Source organism: Colletotrichum chrysophilum (assembly GCF_026319265.1).
Source record: "Colletotrichum chrysophilum strain AFK26 chromosome Unknown scaffold_31, whole genome shotgun sequence".
NCBI classification, from domain to species: domain Eukaryota; kingdom Fungi; phylum Ascomycota; class Sordariomycetes; order Glomerellales; family Glomerellaceae; genus Colletotrichum; species Colletotrichum chrysophilum.
Genome location: NW_026517318.1, coordinates 207,417 through 229,601, shown reverse-complemented (window position 1 = coordinate 229,601; position 22,185 = coordinate 207,417). Strand labels below are relative to the sequence as shown.

At 53.5% G+C, this 22,185-nt stretch overlaps 7 protein-coding genes across 7 annotated transcripts; 3 read left to right on the top strand and 4 right to left on the bottom strand.

The window, feature by feature from the left end:
• Positions 1 to 1,221: 1,221 nt before the first annotated feature.
• On the bottom strand, positions 1,222 to 2,390 carry COL26b_004906 (uncharacterized protein; the record flags this gene model as incomplete). The annotated part of the gene is made up of 3 exons (XM_053177767.1): positions 1,222 to 1,801; positions 1,873 to 2,226; positions 2,281 to 2,390. The coding sequence occupies 3 exons, from the start codon at positions 2,388 to 2,390 to the stop codon at positions 1,222 to 1,224; spliced, it is 1,044 nt and encodes a 347-aa protein (XP_053038289.1).
• A 1,104-nt stretch (positions 2,391 to 3,494) lies between these two features.
• COL26b_004905 (uncharacterized protein) lies at positions 3,495 to 4,715 on the bottom strand (the record flags this gene model as incomplete). Its single annotated transcript, XM_053177766.1, has 3 exons — positions 3,495 to 3,885; positions 3,945 to 4,405; positions 4,494 to 4,715. 3 exons carry the CDS (start codon positions 4,713 to 4,715, stop codon positions 3,495 to 3,497), a joined length of 1,074 nt encoding a protein of 357 aa, XP_053038288.1.
• A 1,799-nt stretch (positions 4,716 to 6,514) lies between these two features.
• COL26b_004904 (uncharacterized protein) lies at positions 6,515 to 8,004 on the top strand (the record flags this gene model as incomplete). Its single annotated transcript, XM_053177765.1, has 3 exons — positions 6,515 to 6,682; positions 6,734 to 6,803; positions 6,869 to 8,004. 3 exons carry the CDS (start codon positions 6,515 to 6,517, stop codon positions 8,002 to 8,004), a joined length of 1,374 nt encoding a protein of 457 aa, XP_053038287.1.
• A 4,166-nt stretch (positions 8,005 to 12,170) lies between these two features.
• Positions 12,171 to 12,880, bottom strand: COL26b_004903 (uncharacterized protein; the record flags this gene model as incomplete). Its single annotated transcript, XM_053177764.1, has 2 exons — positions 12,171 to 12,682; positions 12,736 to 12,880. The coding sequence occupies 2 exons, from the start codon at positions 12,878 to 12,880 to the stop codon at positions 12,171 to 12,173; spliced, it is 657 nt and encodes a 218-aa protein (XP_053038286.1).
• A 707-nt stretch (positions 12,881 to 13,587) lies between these two features.
• COL26b_004902 (uncharacterized protein) lies at positions 13,588 to 14,199 on the top strand (the record flags this gene model as incomplete). The annotated part of the gene is made up of 1 exon (XM_053177763.1): positions 13,588 to 14,199. The coding sequence occupies one exon, from the start codon at positions 13,588 to 13,590 to the stop codon at positions 14,197 to 14,199; it is 612 nt and encodes a 203-aa protein (XP_053038285.1).
• A 3,335-nt stretch (positions 14,200 to 17,534) lies between these two features.
• COL26b_004901 (uncharacterized protein) lies at positions 17,535 to 18,594 on the bottom strand (the record flags this gene model as incomplete). The annotated part of the gene is made up of 2 exons (XM_053177762.1): positions 17,535 to 18,021; positions 18,074 to 18,594. 2 exons carry the CDS (start codon positions 18,592 to 18,594, stop codon positions 17,535 to 17,537), a joined length of 1,008 nt encoding a protein of 335 aa, XP_053038284.1.
• Positions 18,595 to 21,405: 2,811 nt separating this feature from the next.
• Positions 21,406 to 21,732, top strand: COL26b_004900 (uncharacterized protein; the record flags this gene model as incomplete). The annotated part of the gene is made up of 1 exon (XM_053177761.1): positions 21,406 to 21,732. One exon carries the CDS (start codon positions 21,406 to 21,408, stop codon positions 21,730 to 21,732), a length of 327 nt encoding a protein of 108 aa, XP_053038283.1.
• Between the last annotated feature and the right edge of the window lie 453 nt (positions 21,733 to 22,185).

Genomic DNA, 22,185 nt, shown 5'->3' with positions numbered 1-22,185 from the left:
TCTCCCCACGCGAAGATAGATTGGTCATCCGTTTTCTGCACAATAGACTCTTGTAGCCTTTTAAAGGCATTGTCGCCTTCTCCGTAAATGAGCGGCATGTTGACGTCGAATATGCCCAGCAGGCAGTAAGCAATGTCTTCAGTACGTGTTGTTTCTCTGCGCCAAGCCCAGAACATGCGTTCGGCAACGCTTGCTTGAGAAATGGGACTGGGAGGGAACATTGTGTATTTCGTGTGAACCCCGGTTACCTTTGCGATACGCTCTGTAAGATCTTCCCGCGAGCCTATTTCATCCCATTCGGACGTATAGAACATCATATTAGTAGGGGCAAGAAGCTCCTGCAATGTCCAACCCCTGGTAAACCACCGGCTTCGCTCCAGGGCACCGTTAATGCTGGGTTTGCTTTGATAGAGATGTACATCGGCCAGGTAGGCGATACAAATGCCGGAATTCTTGTACCATCGAAACATGGAGTTGATGGCCTCCGATAATTCTGCACTACTTGACTTGTCGATGCAGCAGGTATCAATCCATATCCATTGGTAGCCGAGATCTTTCGCTACCCGGCATGCTCCTGTGACTTTGGTCCAACCAGTCTTCGGAGTTGGATCTCCTTGCAGATCCGCAAACAAGACCTCTTCGCCGGCCCACGTGTGCGATAGGATGGCATACGGCGGCGTTTTCGCGATGAAATCGGTCAATTTGAGCTCTTCCGTATGGAGAAGACGCATTGTGAAGGGGAGGGTGACTGGGAAGGACAGGTCCGCGGGGGTCTGGAATGTGTCTTTCTGGTATGTGCGATCACGGGTGATGACTGAATCCGAGAAGATGAAAGTTGAGAGATCATGGATGAGGGAAGAATGGTACGATAAAAAGTAAGCCGGAGCGGGGTCAACCCCCTTGCAACAATTCGCATCCAATTGTCAATAACACGAAGGACACTTTGATTCGCTGACCAGGGGGTTTCCGAAATGGCCTGCAAGCAGACCACCCACGATCTGTGAGGACCAACCGCGTGCAGTAATGCAGGACCAATGGCATGTCGTTTTGTTGGGTTTGAATGCGAGCAATGAAAACGACACAGCTCTTAAAGATTCACTCCTACGTCAACCAGGTCCTGGAGTTCTTAAACTAGTTTGTATGATTCAACAGGCTTCAATCTAGAGGATTCAATCTCTGTCTACAAGACCAGCTTGAATAGATACCGCACCTAAGGACACCTTAAAGCTCAGCAGTCACCGAATACTCGGTGAACATACCCGGCGGATTACGGTGACCCAAGACCTCGGCCTTCTCAACTTCTGCCCTAATCTCCTTGATCTCTTCCTTGGAGAGCTGCACCTTCACCGACCCGACATTCTCCTCCAGATACTTCAGCTTCTTCGTGCCGGGGATCGGGATAATGTCGTCGCCCTGTGCTGACAACCACGCGAGCGCGAGCTGGCCCGGCGTGCAGCCCTTCTTGTCGGCGAAGGTCTTGAAGCGATCAACCAGGACCAGGTTCTTATGAAAGTTCTCTGGGCTGAAGCGTGGCACGATGCGGCGGAAGTCATCGGGCGCGAAGTCGTCGGTGCTCTTGATCTGGCCCGTCAGGAACCCACGACCCAGCGGCGCGTACGCGAAGACGGAAATGCCAAGCTCGCGACAGGTGGCGAGCAGATCTGTGCCTGTCTCGTTCTCGATGTCCAGCTGGAATGCGTTGTACTCGACCTGGATGGCGTCGACGGGCGCGACGGTGTATGCCCTCCGGATGCTGCTGGAGGCGCATTCGGAGATGCCAATGGCTTTGATCTTGCCATCCCTGAAACAGAAGTATCAGTATCAGAGTAGCAAGTATTTTTTCCGCGACAGGAGGCCCGGGCCCTGACTTACTTCTTCGCCTTAGCAAGTAGCTCCATCGTCTTCTCGACTGGCGTCTTGGGGTCGAGGCGGTGGACGTAAAAGAGATCAATGGAATCGATACCCATCTTCTGCAGACTGCCCTCAAGGCATTCTTTGAGGAACTCTGGGCTGTTATCTGCCGACATGTTCCACTCGCCCTTGTCGTTGACTGTGAACTTGATGCCGAACTTGGTAGCTATGAAGACGTCGGCGCGACGCTCGGGGTGCAACTTTAACCATTTCCCGATCAGAACCTCGCTGTCGCCGTAGCCGTTGGCTGTGTCCCAGTTCGTACAACCGAGCTCCCAGGCGCGGTCGAGAATCGCCAGACGCTCTTCGTCGGTGCTAGGAGAGGGTCAGAACTGTGTCCCAAGTAAGAGCACACAGGCAACATCTTACCCAACGGGTCCGTAGGCTGTACTCAGGCCCATCATTCCGAAGCCGAGGGCGGGTATCTGTCGTCCTGTCTTGCCGAGAGGCTTGGTGGGTAGAGATGTTGGAGGCGCCATGATGAACGGAGGGGCTAGGCGAGAAAGATTCAGGATCGGATGCTTTGCTGGTGAATGAGCTCGGTGAGGCGACGTCAGTATGTTGGTCTATGAGCTGGAAGATGAACAATCAGCTTGCCTTTATAGTTCTTCCTCCCTTTCCCCACATGTCCCAAGGGTGTAAGCAAGGTGCATTTAGCCGCTCGTTGACGATTCGAGAAAAGCCTGTTCCTGGCAAGATACGAATGCACCGAACAGTCGGTCGTGCAGGCGATCAGTCGCAAAAGTCCATCCTTGAGCTTGAGCTTGCAAGGTTGACCCCTCATCAGCGTGCCTCCAGTGCTACAGGTGCGGCGCAGCGGATGGACCCCGGTCCTGTCTTCAACCCCGGGCCTTAAGGCCGCTAAATGCACCTGCATAATCCATGGCAGCTACCGGGGTGATGCATCTTAACTCCGTGCTTTGCCATTCCCCCACCCATCCGTCTGTTGGCATTTTGGGGCCCATGTGATGAAGTCGATGATATATGTACTCATGCCAAAATGCAAAGTGAAGAAGTCTTGTCGTGGCGTTTAATACCCAGTTTTGATGAGACTTTATGAACTTGAGTGATGAGACCAACTGAGGGCGGGATACTGCTCACATGCTGAAGCTCGTTTTTAACAAATCCCTCTTTTCAACGCACGTATGAAAAGAAGACATGAGACTTAGGCATCGGACAATAGATTGTATTTATTATACTAGTCTTGAGGCTGAAACTAGATTCTAGACATAATTGGTAAGTTTATTGTTGATCGTGTTGCTTAACCTCTTTAGTTCCATAGTCAAAGTCTCAACTCTAGCCCGCATGGGCGGGCTTTGCCGAAAAGAAACAACAAGGGTTGTCTTGCTTCCATAGGTTGTCTCGAGAGCCTTGTTTTGTTTCCAATGCACAAAATCGCGGATCCTCCAAGATCTTCGCTCGGCACCACTGGACAGGGATCAAGCATCTTGTAATTCCTTCTAGCAACAGGTAGCAACAATCGTCGATGAGCACACGTAGTATTTTTATTTACAGCACAATCTAATGTTCTTTCGACCAAAGCACCCATAACTCCTCACAACCTAGCACAGAAAACGTACAACCTAAGCGCACTGCAGCACACCGACCGCAGGTTTCTCCATGTCACCCGTCCTCTGGCCTCCGAATTCTTCCAGTCCTTTGACTGCCTCCGCCAGCCCACTGACTCCCTCATCCACCAGCTCTTTGACTCCCTCATGTGCCAGCCCAGGGTACACATACAGCTTGTACCGCTTCGCTGAGAGATGGAAGAAGATGTAGCCATTGAAGAACTCGTCCCACTTAAGGGCGTACATGGGGTCCGACCTGGTGCGCAGAAGCCCAACCACACGCGAGTTTGCTTCGATTGCTTCGGCAACGACGGTTTCGAGCACGGCAAGAGGTTCGCGCTGCTCGCAAACGGCTCGAGTGTTGATGTAGTTGTCTGTCTCGCCAGCGAGGGTCTCCTTGTGGAATCTGTGGCGATGATGATGTGTCAGTAAGCGTGGCAGGTCTGAGGATATGATCATACATACGATAGAATATCATTTGCGTAGTTAATATACGTCATCATGTCCGGTATTCCTTGCATATACTGTCCGATGTTCGGGCACTGTTCCTTCGGGAAGATGAAGTAGGCGTACGCCTCAGGCACTCCACTCCTGTCGCGGACATAGTCGGGCCAGCCGCTTGCCTCTTTGCAGTGCTTCAGACCGTGGAACTCGCCGCGTCTTTCCAGTAGAGTGGCGTTGACGAATTGCAACGTCGAACACACAATGAAGTTGGCCACTAGAGGTTCGTAGTATTTCGACATGTCATGCAGCACCTCTGCGAAGCGTGACAGAAGAGCAGACGGCTGAGACGCTCCCTTGTGGAAACGCTCCTGGAAGCCGGCTAGATCATCGTTCCCGGCGTCATCGTCGTCAATGTAGATGGCTAGCCAGGAGTAGATGGCGATGTGTAGTTTTACGGCAAAAGGATGAGTGGGATAGTAGGCCTGAACACATTCAGTTAGTTGTGGGAGTCTGAGTAAATGTCGAACCCGGTGTGAACAGTGCCGGAGTCATCGAGGCAACAAGACTTACACAAGCGAGGGTAAGACCGACGTCGAAGTAACGCTGCGCATATTCAGACTCGTACGGAGCTCCTGAAGTAGCGGCATATTCGAGCATAGCAGCTTCAAGCGCAGGCCGTGTGTTAGGATGTTGAGGCGCTTGGTATTTGAGGTCGTGGACGAGTTTTGAGAAAATGACGCCCAGCTTAGGGTTTGCCGCTCCAAGAGCCCTGCTCTCAGTGGAAAGTGCCATCTTTGAAGTTGAACTTGGACTGTCGTGTTGAGGAAATGCGATCTTACAACTTCGAAAAGCAAACATGATCAGATGTACATTACGAATGGCGTGGTTTTAATATCTATCTTCATCAACACTACGTGACTCATGAGCAGTTCTGAATTTAGATCTTTTGACAACTCGCCGCGGCCCGCGGCCTTTTGCCCGGGCTCGTTACCGATGCTTTGTTTCAATCCCCAGAGACTTGAATTGAAGTCAGATCACGATGTTACGTAGCCAATTGGCTTACACGGCCCCGCACCGACGTTGTGGTACGCGTTTAGTTTAGTGTATCATCGCTATTGGCTCATTCTGGCGTCTTCATCCATGGATCTGGTAGCCTGCTTCTTATCTCACGTTCGCCACTTCAAGGAGCTTTTCCCCTGCCAACTGGGGCATCGCTTACTGCCTTGTGAACTTAGCACGTTGTCGGTCATGAACCCTTGTATCATGAACTCGAAGCGATGGCGTTGTCGCCATTGGTTACACAGGTTGTCTTCAACATGTCAACTGCCCTCGGCCCGAGCGGGCCGCACCTCGCCTCTTTGCGTGTTTTTACCGCGTTTTCGCTTATCCGTACTGCGTTATTGCTCACTGCGCCACCTTATCTGCATGGAACTCAGGCGGATCTTGGCGCTGTTTCTTGCCTAGTCCGCCCTGTTTCTTGCCTAGTTGCTTATCCCCTTGTCGCTTATTCCCCTGCTGCTCACTGCGTCGGGCTCATCTCTCCACACTCAAGCGGGTCTCTTCTCCATTCACTACAACGTCTTCGTGGGCTTACTGCCATGACTGCGCCGCAGGTCGTCAATTGCTTCGCCAAGTTGTCGTTGTCGAGACTCGAATATCCGCAGCGGCACGGAAGTTATCAGTGAATTCCGTCTTTTCCCTATCTTGCTACTTGCTGTTCACCTCTCCGCCTCGGTCACGGGTTTCTCTGTGCCGATCAGTGCTACGTCGCGCTTACATGTACTCAGTCTCGGGCCCGAAGTCATCGATCCACTTATCGCTGTGGCCGCCGTAAATCGGCGCTTTCACGAGAACGAGTTATCTCGTCTACCGCCAGACAAGCTTTCTGCAGCGGAGGTCGCCGCGCGCGAGGATGGCAAGGTTGTCTGCGTCTACTAACCCGTTCTCGGCTAAGCGATAGTTTCAAGTCTTGCCTTGATATGCGCGGCCCAGCCTGGACTCGTGGCCGACCCTTCAGGGTCCAAAGTCCCTTTGAGTAGGTTTATGCCGAGTCTTCTTACCGTATTTTATTGAACACGGCAAGTATTGCCTGTGGGGGTAGTACGAGTCAACTCTGCTGAGGACTCTTGTCAGACCTGCATCAAATGTAACGGCAAGCACGGCCAGAATGAGCGGGAAGTTGAGCGCGCGAAGCCGGTGACTACGTGTTAGTGTCTTGGGAGGATTCTAGACCGGCGATTTGCCTCAATTCAGCAGCTGTCGGTGTTGCTGCCCGGCTATGCGGTGCCTTGCCCAACGTATGTTGCCAAGTGACATATGATATTGTGATACAACGCTGAGCAAAACTTAAAATCACAGCCCACATAGGAATAGTCCGGCGGTAAGGAACTTCGGGTGTAAGGCAGTTTCAACAACTGCGGTCATGTTGAGGACGTTTCGTAGCATCCAGTAAGAGGGTAGACATTACGATAAACGTAGTAAACACGATTCAGCTAGTGCTTCGTCAACCGCGATCATAAAATGACGTCCGTCCTCCATCGTTAAGTCTCGAAGCAAACGAAAGGTACCTCTCGAACACAACAAGCGTCACGATGGACATCAAGGACATCATCGACATCATCGACCTGGCACCGGTCCCGAGATATGTCTTACTTCCCCTCGGGGCCGTAGTGCTCTATGTTGTCTTCAAGGTGGTCTACAACCTATACTTCCATCCCTTGCGCAAGTTCCCTGGCCCTGTGGCAAACAAGCTCAGCATCGTAAGCACCATACTTCAGAGGCTTCTTTGGCTACATCACTGACATTAGTAGATCCCCCATCTGTGGTCAGTGTTCAAAGGAAAGCAATCCTATGAGCTACTCAGACTCCATAGCAAATATGGTGAGTGCCTGATAATCACCATAGCAAAACGCTGCTAGCACTGATTACTGATCGTTGATATCCAGGCCATGTCGTTCGTTACGGACCCAACGAGCTCAGCTTCAGCTCAGCCAAAGCTTGGAAAGACATCTACGGCCCTCGCTCCGGCCACCAACCCTTCACCAAGGGCACCTGGTATGACGGCCTGAGCATCTACGCCGCCCAAGATATCCGCTCCATCATCACCGAGCGTGACCCCGTGAAGCACGCCGCAATGAGCCGCCTGTACGGCGGCGCCTTCTCACGCGGCTTCCTGAACGAGATGGAACCCATGATCATCGACTACATCGACCGCTTCGTCGATTACGTCCGCTCCAAGACCGCTGGCGGCGGTACCGTGGACCTGACCTTCGGCTACAGCTCCATGACATTCGACATCATCGGCGACTTGGCCTTCGGGCAGGACTTTGGCGCCATCGGTTTGGAGGAGCCCCACATATTCATCCGCGAACTCAACGAGTCTTTGGGTTTCACCAGCTTCATGGAGGCTGTCAAGCGCTTCCCGCCTTTGGGACCCATCGGCCGCATCCTCTTCCGCAGCCAGGTCGAGAAGCTCGAAGGCATCGCGCGCAAGGGCGGAGATTTCGCTCTTGATGTCATGAAGAAGCGCGTCGCGGAGCAGGACACCACCACACGCAAGGACTTCCTGACCAAGGTGCTGCAGCAGCGCGCCGAGTCCAAGATGGACATCTCGGAGATTCAGCTCGCCGCGCAATCGTGGGACTTCATCGGCGCGGGCACTGAGACGACGGCGGCGGTCATGACGTCCACAACTTACTATCTGCTGAAGGACAGGGAGCTTCTGGCCCGCGTCACAGCCGAGGTGCGTGCTGCTTTCCGTACCAGTGCCGAAATTACAAATGCTTCTGCCGAGAAGCTGGAGCTCCTCCATCGCGTGTGCCTTGAGGGTCTGCGTCTCCCGACTGGAGCGCCGCCCATCTTGCCGCGTCTGGTGCCCAAGGGCGGCGACACGGTTGACGGGTATTTCCTACCCGGAGGCACCCCAGTGACCATCGCTCCGATGGTTGCGGGGCTTCACCCTGATAACTTCAAGGACCCGATGGTGTTTAACCCGGACCGGTGGCTGGGCAAGGGCGGAGATATTTTGGAAGCGAGCCAGCCTTTCTCACTTGGTGCCCGCGGGTGTGGAGGAAAGCCGTAAGTTACATACCTCCCCGAGCTACCCTTGCAGAGGAAGTCAGACTAATGACCTTGTTTGAATATCAGTATCGCCTGGATGGAAGTGCGTGTAACGCTGGCCAAGATGCTCTGGACGTTCGACATGGAACTGGACAACCCTGACTTGGACTGGATCGGGAAGGACTTCGACAACCTGCCGCAATATGCTTTGTGGGTCAGGCAAAACCTAAACATCAAGGCCCGGGTCGCTAGTCATTGAGGTTGTCTCTGTTGTAACTTGGACGAGGGCACCGAGGGTCGGATGTATTGCTGACTGTGCCTGACGAGTCGATGGATCAGAATGAGGTTGGGTTTGTTATTGGATGTTTTGAACATGGGTTGATGTCAAGTTTAGAATGTGGAACCGCGGGTTGCTCCTATCACTGCATGGGTAAGGGCTTGAATTACAAAGTTTGTATGTACAGGGTCAATGCAACGCTAGAGGTGATTGGCTGCTACCTTGTTAGAAGTTTGCCTCGGGACCTTGCTATGTAATTTATAGAGAGTTAGATGCGCAGCTTTTGTCACTGGAAGACCTCGGCATGTGTTTGGTCCAATATTCTTGGGGATTGTGTCCGCGATTGACGCTATGCCTTCGATTCACAGCACTGTCACGAAGCTGTCAGTAGGTTGGCATAAGACCTAACAAAACCAGAAGCCAGCATAGCCTGGTACGCAGATGCTTAGAAACGAGGCACCGTGTATAGCTTCTGCAAACACGATCGAGCAGCACTTGCAACATCCCACAACATCACCTGAGGCTGTCGTCATGTCTTGATGCTTCAGTACGGCGCATAGTTTATCAAGATTGGGGTACATGTTTCATTTAACATTCTCAAGAGTAATATCGGCGGTCTTATTGCGCAACGTTATGTCACCCGTAGACGGCATTGTCGCGAAGCTCTCCATTAGCATCAAACCCGGCGGAATCTGGAGGTAAGCACAGCTTAAGACATAAACATTCTAAAGCCTTTCGTACTGTCTTGCCTTTTATCACAAGGCAACTCTTCATCTCGTCTCATATTTCTAGCTCTACATTTCAAAGTTTCAAGTTGAACTCTCCCGTAATGAACTGTCATCCCTTCCGCAAAGGTCCCAAGCTACACTGTGAGTATCTAGAGAGTGGTCGCTACAAGCCTCTTCGGTAGAGAAGAATTCTCTGCAGAAGTAATAGACTCAAAATCCACGGTCTGGGTATAGAAAGGTAGTTTGCTTTATGAAGTGGATTCCCAGCATAAAGCAGCCTCTTCACCCAAATGTCTTAGTAAGACTAATAACGACCTAACCCCTACATGCATAGTTATACCCACTAGAAATCTCATCCCAAAGCAGCCGGAATCCGCATTCTCTTCCCTCCATTCAAAAGCCGCGCTGAATCTTTTCCAATCCGCCGTCTGATGCCATCAGGCTCAGCGAGTCCCTGGGCAGCCTGCTCTCTCACGTCGTTGTCCAACTCGATCCAAAGCGGCACCAGCGCATCGTCTTTCCAAGGCCGTACGTCGGGCTTTCTTGCCGTCCTAATCATCTCGGCCACAAGATAAAAGACGGAGAGCAGCACCATGACTACCTGGAACGTGATCCAGGGCCATTGCACGACGATGGTGATCTGGTTTTTGTATGAGGTTCCTCGGTACCAGGCGCCGCGCGTTGTTGGGGTGGAAGTCGCACGGACGTCGTTGGATAGACTTCGAGCGACCTTTGCGATGAACGAGTCCATATCGCCAAAGGCTTCATGCAGAGCCTGTCCGCGCGTCGTTCGCTCGTCAGAAAACGAAAAGCCGCCCTCGTATTTCGATATAGATGCATTACCATCGAGGTTCGAGAGGATGAAGGGATCAATTACTTTGAATTCCTCAGCCGGGTCTGCGAAAAATGAGTCTGGTAGGTTCTGAAAGGTCCCTCCGCGGTAGTTAGCGTCCAAACGTGCTTCACTCCACGTTCCGACAACCTCCTCTCTTAGGATGCCTGCGTCTACACGCACTTTATGAGCCTCAACGCAGTACCAGAGACCGCAGTGGTATGCCCGAGGGTCTTCCGGGACGGAATAATTAAACAAGTCTGACACGTTGATGGAAGTCCCAATGACCGCAAACTCGGCGAATTTTATGCGGCCTTCTCTGGGACCTCCTGGAAATGAGACCATGTCCGTTTCGCTCGAAGTCCACATTGTGCGCATTTGAAAATATTTGTACTCCAGCTTGTCTTCGACATCATCGATATCGATACCATCGCAGGGTCGAAAGCCAAAATTGGCCCCGTTGGATAGGACGACACCGCATGACCTTGGTTCCCGGTCTAGAATTTTGATACGACTCGTGGCGTTGGCGCAAGCGCCACAGATACCAATGGTAGGGATGATTGGCCACGTACAATTCCCCGTGGGACAGACCACTTCTAGAAAATTGACATTCGCGGATAGAAATCCCGTGCTCAAGGCAAGATCAGTCGAGAATGGCACTACGTATTGGTTAGCAACGGTGTATCGTGGGCAGTGCGGTTAATAGGGAGGGGTTACGTACATTCCAAAGTCGCCATTGAGCTTCCACTTCCACGCACTACCGCCGTACGGGGAAACACGGGTCCAGGGGCTGGAAATCCAGAGGCATCAAGATCTGGGACATTATCAATTCGCACCGTTATCAACTGCTGAGCAGAGATGCCAATGCCCAGGGTGGCAATGGTAAGGATCCTCCCAGACAGGCAGTGTGTCTATGAAGGCGCCCATGATGTCAGGTTGGTTACAAAATCAGCAAGGGGGTATGGTACGTACGTGCCCTTGAACCTTGCCAGAATCTGCAAACTGCCGCCCATGGCTTTTGCGGCAAGTGCAAGTGCAAGACTGCGACTGCGAGAGACATCACCTCGCCACGCGAAGGTGGTAAAAGTGCGGCAATATATGCATTAGACAGAAGAGAGCGACCAACAGGGGAACATGCAGGGGCCAGGGACCAGACTGGTTTACTTAAGCACTCTGTGCCTCCAGAACCCGCTGACACGAGGAATCCGATTGTTGATAGCCCTGAATCCTATTAAATTTCCCCTTTCCTTTCAAGTGCTTTTCAGCCCTTGCCCAGCTCCAGTTGCGTGTATGTATCCAATCTTCCAAGTGTGCAGGGGGGAGCTGAATCTGGATGCACTTCCGAGTCCCCAGCCGCCTCAAGCCACTAGGAACACAGAGGAGAGGTCCGTTTAGGCGCCTTCCGAGATTCTTCAGGCGGGGCATGCAGACTGGTGGGGTTCTACTTCCTTAACAAGGTCATCACGAGGCATGCCACACTTGCCAAGGACTCCACGTGAGGCAAGCTGGCAGAAACACAGCGCCAAAAGGTGCGTGCGGCTGCAGCCTGATTTGCTTCTCCCAGGTGCAGTAATAACGCCCAGCCGCGCATTGCCAAGCATACGTCCCGTACAAAGGTAGAACCAACAGTCGGCTTCACCGGTGGAATTTCGAAACGGGGATGTGCGGCTCGAAAACTCCTGTAAGCGAGCCTCATCCTCAATAGGCAGGTCTGAGTGTGCCCCAAACCCTGTGCCAGATGACAAGAGTTTCGGACCTTAACCCAGCCCACCTTTGGCACAGTTGAGTTGCTGACATCTGACGAGGCTGCAGCATCACCGTATTAAATTGTTGGGGACGGAATCCATAAACCCCTGTCCGCCGGGGTCAGAATAGGTCAAATCATTACTAACAGACGACTTCCCCCCGACTGACCAACCAAACGCGTTGTTAACAGGGGCTCCATGGATTCCGAGGGCAACAACTGGATACGGTATCAAAGGTCGGCGCGGTTGCCTGATTGAAGTACTGCATAAAAGCACCAAGACGTTTTACTGCACCTGAATCGTCGCCGGAAAACCAACAGCGAATTGGCGCTCCTGCAAGATGAATGAATGCAGTAAGATTCCTCGTGTATCATCCAGAAGACGACACGAAAGCTGTTCGAGGCGGGCTGCTATGTTCGCTATGGGGCATGTTGTCAGATGTTAGCAAATATCGGAGTACAAATTAGAGAACCGCTTCACCATGACTACCACAAATTCATGCACAGAATACGCCTTTTCAGGCTTCATCACGAAAGTAAATAATTCAAAAAGAACAACAGTGATGAATGCATCATAAAGCTTCACCACGCCGATGACGAGCAGCTGCTAGGGCGTGGCCACGATCTGACCGGAAGTCGTCTCTCCAGCGGCGTTCCTCTCCCTCCACAAGCGCACAATACGCTTCCACTCCGGCTCTTGCTTCTCTTCATCCTCAACCTTTTCCCACTTCCCGGACGTAAGACGCCTCCATTGCCCCTCCGCGTCGAAGTCCGTCGGAGGCAGCTTTGCGAACACCTCTTCATACTCTCTTTCCCTCATAGCCTTTTCCTCAGCCTCAAACACGGCCTTTGCCTCCATGGACTCCTTCTGTACGCGCCAGACCTTCACTCGCTCTCCGGACGCGTTGCGTTCACAGTGATATTTTGTTTCAAGAACGAGTCTCTTCTTGTGCTCTTCCTCATCCTCGGACCTCTTCTTCTTCTGCTTCTGGTGAGGCCCCTTCTCGCACCCTGGTTCGCTGGAAAGTCTGCCGCAGCACTGGAAGCGTAACCTCTTGTCGTCCTGGGGTATGTCCTCGGGCAAGTCGAGGTTTGAAGGGAACCCGAGGGCCAATTGACCTTCAGTGATGGATCAGTTGCCAAGAACAAATCTTTGGAATCAACTCAGTTACCTGTGTGCCTCTCGCACTCGCCAAACTCTTGCTCCCGCTCATTCAACGTGGCACCACAGTGGTTGCATGATGGCAGCCTCTCGGCCTTGCGCTTACTGCCGGTCGTCGTTCCAAGGCATCTCGAAGTAGCGGGTGCATCAGACATGATTACGGATCATGCAGATGGAATTATGCAAAACGCGTGAGGAAATCCAAATGAGATTGATTCCACATGTGTCCCTGGCGGCTCGTCTCCAGCCACCAACAAACAGCTCCTTCAAGCTCTTATCGATAAGCTCAGAGCTTACTGAGGGGGCGTGTCACGTGGATAGCTCCATGCAGATTACGCTATCCATACAGATTACCCCTCCACGCAGAAGGATCTCCGAATCCCGGCCCCGATTTGTCATGCACTCCAGGTCTCCGCCACAGGGGACGCCCGGCGAATGAGAAACCCAGATGGTGACTTCAACGACTTTTTTTTCTGCTGTCGCTTCTGTCTCTGCCGAATGCTCCAGAGGGGGCGACTCAGTTGGAGGGGCGGGCGGTGACACGAGGTTCCGGTGCTTTGGAATCTGAGGCATGACGCAGGGTCTCTTGTATATAACTTCACCTCAGAGCCAACTTCTCTTTACCTCTTAGTTACAATTGCGTCTCTTTTAACAGGCAAACCGCGTCAATCTCTAGTGAAACAACAACAAGACAACTTCTCGCATCGAACACCCCATCGCCATACCGCCCAAAAATCACGACCTGGATCCCAGACCCCGAAACCCCACCGCGCAGCTCCAGCAGCTCCAACCGCCGCCCCTCACCACCACTTTGCGCACCCTCGCCCTCACCCTCCTCCTCGCAATCTTCCTCTCGTACACAATGCCCTTCTCCTTCCTCACCCGCTTCACCCGCCCCTTCACAAGCACCACAATGTCCCTCGCCGCCAACTCCTCCACCGGCGCCGCCCTCCCTCCGGGCGCGCAAAAGGCCACCATCGCCGCCGGCTGCTTCTGGGGCGTCGAGCACCTCTACCGCAAGCACTTCGCCCAAAAGGGCCTCATCGACGCCCGCGTCGGCTACATCGGCGGCGACCTCTCGAACCCGACCTACCGCGCCGTCTGCGGCGGCGACACCGGCCACGCGGAAGCCCTGCAGGTCGTCTACGACCCCGCGCAGGTCTCCTACCGCGCCCTCCTCGAGTTCTTCTACCGCATGCACGACCCCACCACCGCGAACCGCCAGGGCCCCGACACCGGCCCGCAGTACCGCAGCGCCATCTTCTACCACGACGACGAGCAGCGCAAGACGGCCGAGGAGGTCACGAAGCTGGCGAACGAGCAGTGGTATAAGGGCAAGATCGTGACGGAGGTGATTCCCGCGGGGCAGTGGTGGGATGCCGAGCAGTACCACCAGCTGTACCTGCACAACAACCCGAGCGGATACGAGTGCCCGAGTCACTTTTTGAGGACGTTCCCTGAGCTGCAGGGGTGACTAGCGAAGGATGAGGGGAAGAGTCGGTTGTAATGATACAGGGACGGGATTTGAGTGGGGCCTTTCTTTTAACATATGGATCATGATATCAAGACAAGGACGGGACGGATGGGATGGCTTGTCTGTGGTCTGCGGAAGCGGGGCTAGCTGGGATATGATAGCGTTCAACCGCTTTTTTAACAATGATTTTCTAGCAATAAGCTTTGCTTGAAACTATGGAGAACTTTCGAGTTTATATTTATATGCGAGAAAATGCTGAGTGAGGAGATACTTAGACAATAGTAAGGACCTGCTCTTTTCCAAACCTGTTAAAAACTGTGTCGCGCCATTCAGCAAACCAAGCCGCGGCCTCGTCCTTTTCGACATCATCTAGAAAGGCCTCAAAATGACCTTCCCCATCCCGCAGCGTGGGTTCAAGCCTGACAAGTGCACATCCTACTCTCGAAAAGGTAGCCGTCTCACTCATTGAATGCTCGATCTGATTGGTCGTCGAGACTTCTTCGGTTTCTCGACAGAGAACCAGACCCTGCAGACAGTACGCCTCATTGACACCCAATCGTTTAGATATAGAAAGTGGCAGAAAGTAGACTGCGGGGAGAAATCCACCGGCAGAGCAAAGCTCAATATCTGGGTAAAATGAAGCAGACGCATAGCTAGCCATGCTTTCGTCCATAAGCGAGATAGAGTAACTCCCCGCAGTGGTCGTCGAGCTATGGGTACTCAGATTCAGCGCGGCCTGGCACAGTCGCCCATGCAAGGTAATGCGACCACCAGAGACCATACCCTTATCGTCTGAGGTAAGTGGGAAGCAAGTCGCGCTTATGATCTCGAATAGGTATTCGGCGGTGAAAGAAGAACCGGAGAAAGAAGAACCGGAGCCGGAGAATGGAGGCCAACATATGTTGTTACCTCCAATGGAAGCCCAGGACCATGTTGGAGGTGCTGATAGCAATGTCTTTCGAACTAAAGTCGGTTGCAGTCTGGGATGGACCGGCCCGAGCGTCTTCCAGTGAAGCCCGAACAAGATCCGCTTCCCACAGTCCAGCGAGGTAAGACCCTAGAGAAGGGTACTGTTGTTGAACCTTGGTAGCGATCCCTGATAATGCAGGGAGCCGGTCAGCCTCGGAGGTCAACAAGCGCCACGCATAGTTCTCCACGATGAGGCGCCATGGCCAAAGCTCCGAGGATATGTCTATTTTCTCGAGCAGATTGCGGCCAGAGACAAAACCAGGGACGCAGTGGCTCAACGTCTCGCATTCACAGGAGCTCCTATGAGTGACATTATCGTATTCGAGTATCAACTCGTCCTGTGTGAAATGCAGAATGGATGGAGACAGAAGTCTTTCCTGAAACGCCCAGCCTCGGCGTAGCAGAGGCCTCTCAGACAGTCCTTCCAGCGCATTGTGGTGTCCCAATACGGTTTCATCTCTGTAGGGTAGAGAGCGGCGAACGTAGATGGGGTACTGCAAGCTAGGGAGCTTGATCTCGTGCACTCCGCGCCGAGGCATAGGTTCGTTGCTCGTGTTGATAAAAAGCCCTTTGTCTCCATTGGTAGCTCCCGTGACGGCAACGGTCAGGTGTGCATTTTCGTAGATGGATGCCATACGGGAGGCCTCTTCAGCCCAGTCTTGCGCATCATCTTGCACGATACAAAGACTATCGATCCAGATATATTTAATACCGATATGTTTCGCGACGAGCATTCCATGTTGGAAAGTCTTTGTTAGGCCTTCCCACGGGATTGACTGCGTAAAAGCGTCGAGGGTTTCCCTGGTAGTCTGCAGCATTCGGGCGGCCGCGTCTGGAGAGCCCCAGCAGTGACTCAAGGCGACATAACGTGTATCTTCCTCAGGTATCTGTGCAATTGATGACGTCTCAATAAGTCGAAGATCTAGTGGTGAGTCTGTTTTGAGGTCGCCCTGAGGTCGACCGTTGTTCAACATCACAAGACGGGTAGGCAGGGCTGATAATTTCCGAGAATCCTCTGCCCGTGCTCCACGCCCGGGGGACAGCCGCTTATCGAATCTCTCTTGGACAAATAGTTGTACTTCATCCAGTGTTGGTGCTAATATCTTCCAAGATAAAGGGTTGATCACCCCATCCCAAGGTCAAGATTCTCCTAGGTTTTGTTTCATGATCAGTTCTAAATGCTTTAAGCACCCACGCGGTTACACACTAGGACTGTACCTTCTGCAGTGTGAATCAAATATTCATGGTCCTTCGAACTGAGAAAGAGAACGGCAGGCTCTCGGAAGAGTGGATCAATGAAGAGACAGTGGTAGAGGAGAAACCCTAGTCGACCTTTCATATCACCTTCTCCAGAGCACAGCTGTTCCGTTTGTCCCAGCCGCCCCCAAATATTTTTGAGGAGTACGCATGAGAGGCACCCAGCTTCTGCGGTGGCATCTAGCGACTCGGCTTCGACAAAAAGACGCATTTCGTTGTCGAAAGGGTCGTGGCCGGTGAGCTCTTGAGCAAGCACTCGTCGCGACACAGACCATCCCCCCACGAAGTACCATTGAGAGGGGCGTGTTAGAATTCGAAGATCAAAGCAGACAAGACAGGGCACGTCCGGTTCTGGCTCATATTCTTCCATAGCTAGAGACTGGGCGTCAGTTCTTGAATTTCGTTACGTCGTTCCGAGAAATCCATGGGATTATAGCAGGAAGCAAGACTTTAGGAGAGGGGTATCATGGAGGACAAGGCGGTAGGCAAGTGGAGAAGTAGATCATGCACGTCAGCTTGCATTACCATTATCCTATAGCTCGCACCTCAGAGCTTTTAGCAAAGTCCTGAGGCACACTGCTGAAGGTGCGCCCAACTAAAATGTTCTCAGAATCGATCAAGTTGCTACCCTGGCTTCATCTCGTCTCTCTCCAGTACCATCAGAAACCCACGACCTATTCCATTCTTTCGTATGCGTATAGTGACACAGAAGTCATTCCTCGGTGATTTAGACGAGCGTTCTGTGGATAAATGCTTTGGGCCGCATGAATGGACGCAAAGTCGCCTTGCGGAGTCAATTACTGAATATCACGGCCACTCATTCTTTCCCTTTTCGTCATCAACATCAGGATGCCTATCTATGCGCCCATCTTGTCAAGTTATCAAATTTTTATTGATTGGTAATTGTACAAACGCCAGCTCCTCGCCCAAAGGCGTCTTCGAAGCTGTTCATCAGGAGAGGGGTTTCGTCGCCTCTGTCCTAGAACTTTTGCAGTAGAGAGGAATAGTAACTCTTTTCTGCCGCGGGATATTTTATAACAACCACTGCCGTCCCCTGTGTAGGTAGGTTCACCATCTTACACTCTTCCTCCGACCCTCGACATCATCGTCTACTTCCTGCGGTTGTTCTGCATCATCAGAATCTGCACCATCCTCACAAAGATGTTGATGAAGTCGAGCTCAAGCGCAATGCTCTCGTTGACAGCATCCTTGCGGATGACGCCACGCTCAGCCAGACGGGCGTGGTGCAGGATCTTCTGGACGTCGTACAGGGTGAAACCGCCGAAGACGGCGAGACCACCGTAGAGCGAGATGCTCTCCGTGATGGCGAGCGTGCGGATGGCGGTGGCGGGCAGGATCATGGGCGCGAAGCTGGAGGCGATGACGACGCCGAGGCCGGCCAGGAGGGGTCCGCCGATGTAGAGGTACTTATCCTGCTTAGCAGTGGCGCCGACGATGGAGAGCGATCCCATCATCGCGACGGTGTAGAGGCCGGCGCGGGCGAGGAGGGCGCCGGGGACCATCGTCAGGAGCGGGGCGATCATGGCGGCTTGGGTCGCGTTGAAGGCCGTCCACATGGCGTACTTGGGGATGTAGCTGCGTATCGTCAGTTATTGCCTATCTAAATATCGACGAAGGTGCGACTTACTTGTCAGGAGAGATGGCACGGGTGCCGTACATGGTACCGAAGCTCAACGCCAGACCACCGAGACCGACAACCCACGGGTTCGTGACCATCAGGCGGTAGACGAATCCGCTCTGGATCATCTGCCTCGCGGACAGCGCGATGATGCCGACGCCCAGACCGGTGTGCAGGAAGGTGTCGTTGAGGTACTCGCGCTCGTAGACGGGCATGCCGCCGTCGTCCCTCGTCTCGCGGTTGAAGACGGCGTTGATGGCCACCAGGGTGCCGCCGAAGATGGCGCCGCCGACGAGCATCTTGCGCAGCGGCGAGGCCTTCTCGCCCTGGACGGCGGTCGCCTGCTGCATGTAGCCGCGGGCGGAGTTGCGGAAGGCATTGCGGGCGGTGAAGAAGGTCGAGGTCGTCGCGCTCGTCGCTGTCCTCCTGGTGAGGGGCGTCTTGGGGGTTGTGTGGATGGCTCGGGTGAGCTGGGGGATGCGTTGCGCCAGGCGCGGGGGCGCTTGGCGGATTGCCATGCTGAAGGACATCGTTACTGGATGTGTGTGTGTGTATGTGCGGTGTAGCGGGTAGATACAAAAGAGAAGGTCCTCGAGGGGTGAGGATGTTAAAAAGAGGTTGACGATGGAGGTCTGTCGCCGTCGGAGGCAATGACGAATGACGTTTCTATGCTCTAAGGTGTGGAAGGCGGATGGAAAAGCTCGGGTGCCTTCCCGGGGCGGTGATTCTGCTTAGCTAAAGCTTTTTTCTGGTCATGTGAGTGGTTCGGAGAGAAGCTGGTGGAATTTCCCGTACGTTCTGCGCGGTGCAGCGGCATTCCTCGCATTAACTCCGACCGGTCGCAAGCGGATTTTGGAGTTTGCACACCAGCTGGCAGACCGGATGACTCAGCAGTAACAGCTGGCAGCATTGGGTGACTCAGCAATGACAGCTGGCAGCTTCCCGGGAGTGATGGCGAACATCGTGAAGTCTGGACCACGAAAAGCATCTCGTCGCTCTCGATCCGGAAATAGAAACAACAGACATAAATAAGGCTGATGAAGGACTGACTGCCTTACATAACTCAATGGCACCAGCATGCCGTGATCAAAATACGCCACTCCGTATCCTTCCCCAGAAAGCCAGCACTTATGACGGAACCACATCATAGCAGCACAGCTGACTGAGCATCTGTATCCCCTTCTCATCGTCACACTCATCAGCCACCAACATAAAAAAACTCACAATTCCAAACCAAAACCATCGCGAACACAAATCACCACAAAAGTCCTTTCTCTCCCCCCCTTCAAATCTCCAACAACCACCTGAACCATAGCACCGCCACCTTCTGAGCCTAACCCACGCCTAGAACACCTGTCACCCCGTCCTAACCTCGGAAAGCCTAGACAGACCTAAGCAGGATGAAAGCCACCCTTGACATGCCGTGTAAAGAAAAGCCACCAGTGTCGCAAAAGCGCCCTGCTATCCCATTCGAGCGCCCCGAAGCAGCTTCAGTCCGGACGGCTCAACGGCTTCTTGGAATTGATCCTGCCTCATCTCAACCGTCCCAAGGTGTGCCGACCGATCCTTTTTTCTGTAGATTCCCGTCGCGCAGTAATCTCGGTGGTCCGGTGTAATGGGCGCAAATTACGCCGGCCGGCTCGTCAGTAATCACGAACCACCAAGCAAAAAAAGTAACTGGTTAACGAAAGAAAAAAGACACATCGGACGAGTCGCAAACCTGCCAGCAGCCATGAACAACCAATAATACCACCCACTGCAATTGCAAATTTTAAACTCGGCCCTATCACGGCGGCAGACCACCCTCCGAACACCAGGAACCATCCACTAAGAAACCCCATCCCGTAGTCGACTCAGCAACTTTGGCCGTCTGGCGTTGCAAAAGACTAAGCCAATGGTCGCCACGCCAGGCCCAATCTTCGCGATCTTCAACGTCATTCCCGCGTCAAACCCACAAACGGCAAAGGGCGCTGCTGCACTCCACACGAGCTAAAATCAGCGTTACGGCGCCCAGTTCGACTGTAACCCAGCCAGCACCAGCACCAGCACCAACACCACTGGACCACTCCGCCCGCCGGTTGTGAAGCCGTTCTGTTTGGGAGTGCCGCTGTTGCGACACATGATCGCCCTCGGTCCACGACGGTTCCAGGGCGGGAAGTGGGCTTTAACATTCTTTCTTCAGCCTCCAACGCAAATCTTTCGAGTTTGAGACTTGGAACCACACTTTGCTAGGTCTGGCGTCCAACTTCCTCTGCATCAATTCCCATCGCACCTTTTGTCCGCGGGGAAAACCACAATGACTTCACTCTCTCCGCAGGACTGACTCGAACCACTGTCGAATTGTGCCTTGGACCTTGCCGGGGCTGATCTGCACAGCACCAACAAGGCCCTGTTCTGCATCGGGGCTGTCCCCCCTAACCCCCAACCCCCAACTCCGCCCTCTGTGCCTCTCTCTGTAATGCCCGCTCAATGATCTTCCAATAGCGCCAACAGCGCTGCGACGAAAGGGCCATCGGACAGTGAACCTGCATGAATCTCCAAAGTGTAAGCTTAGGTAGCGCCCGAGCTACCTTCCCTTGGGGGGTGGTTTAACGGCCCCATTATCGCGCCTCCGCCCCGCACGGGTCGCAGCATCAAACGAACGACCGAGCCGGGCCCCCTCCCACCCCCAACACCTGTCGTCTCGTTTTCTTAGGCTTCGGATGTTTTTGCTCTGCGTCGCCTGCTGCTTTTCTTATTTTTTTTTTTTCGCGCCGGATGCGACGTAACATCATCAGTAAGACCAGTCCTGCAGAATCCCTTTCTTCCTTGATTCCTGATTCGGACCCCGTGTTGTGGATGGCAATTTGCCAGGATCGTCGGGAGAGGGGGCGCGTTGGTTGCTCGCGTGCTGTCTATCCATAGCCGTACGAGTGCATATTAATTGAACATAAGATCCTCCTTCGACGACCCAAGAACCAGAAGTAGAAAAGTCGCCTGCACCAACCGACCTTTCTTTTTCCTTCCCGTCTTTGTGTGCAGCACTCGTTTCACGCTTCGGTTTGTGGCTGTTTAGGTGGCCCCTGGTGATTCCCGCCAACCCCCAACGGCGCTCGTTAGATCCTTGGCCATTCTTTGCTGCATGCAAGTCAAATTCGTTCAAGAACACGACCAAGTCCGGCTCTTCGTCCGGACGACCGTTCGCTCGCAAGTCTATAACACTTCGGCTTGTCGCAACTGCTCTCATCACGATCCATTGCAACAATCTCAGACATAAATCACAACCTCTTCCTCTGTATCCGACATTAGCACACGCTCCGCAACATACCCTCTCCCGATAACAACAAACCACAACCATCAACATGAAGGTCACAGCTCCCATCTCTGTCGCCATGCTGGCTGTCACTGCACTGGCCATGCCCGTGGATACTGAACAACACCCCATCGCCGTCGAAGGCAGTGGAAGCTCTGCGGTCGAAGCTGCCGCTACACCAGTGCCGACAAAGCCATCAGCCAGCAAAGCGCAAGCTTCCGCGATCGACTCGGAGGAACTCACTGCCTCGCTCAAGGCGATTTTCAATGAGCAGGAAATGCCAAAGGATGGCCGAGCGTGCTTCTGCGCCAACGGCTCCATCTGCTGCAATACTGGGAAGGGTCTTGACTGCACACAAGGTCTCTGTGGCATCTGAAATGGAGCCCTGGGACACTTTCCCGGCGACGATCACCACTCCGGCCCCTGGTATCCACATCGGACTACTGGGTGGGGCCTGGGCCGGTGCACCGGTCTACGACCCTGGTTATCGACGGGGACCATCGCCGTGGAGATTCGCTCCGGAAGACGACCTCGTCATTGTGGGCCCCAGCCGTCGCGTCGAGACACAACGAATCATCCGACTGGATGGTATCGCGGTGTCGGCAATGCAACCTCGGGCAAGCCACGGGCAGAGGTGGTCCAGGGTGTACCTAACCCTCCGGCGGGCCATGACTAGAGACCGACAACGGGCTCAAGGATTCGCGCCCGTGGGATGCGCGTATACCGCGACGGACGTGTCGAAACAACTGCCCCTTTTGGACCACAGCCAGCCGGTCGCGTGAGGTTGCAGAGAGAAGCAAGAGAGGCCAAACCATGACGGAAGATAACT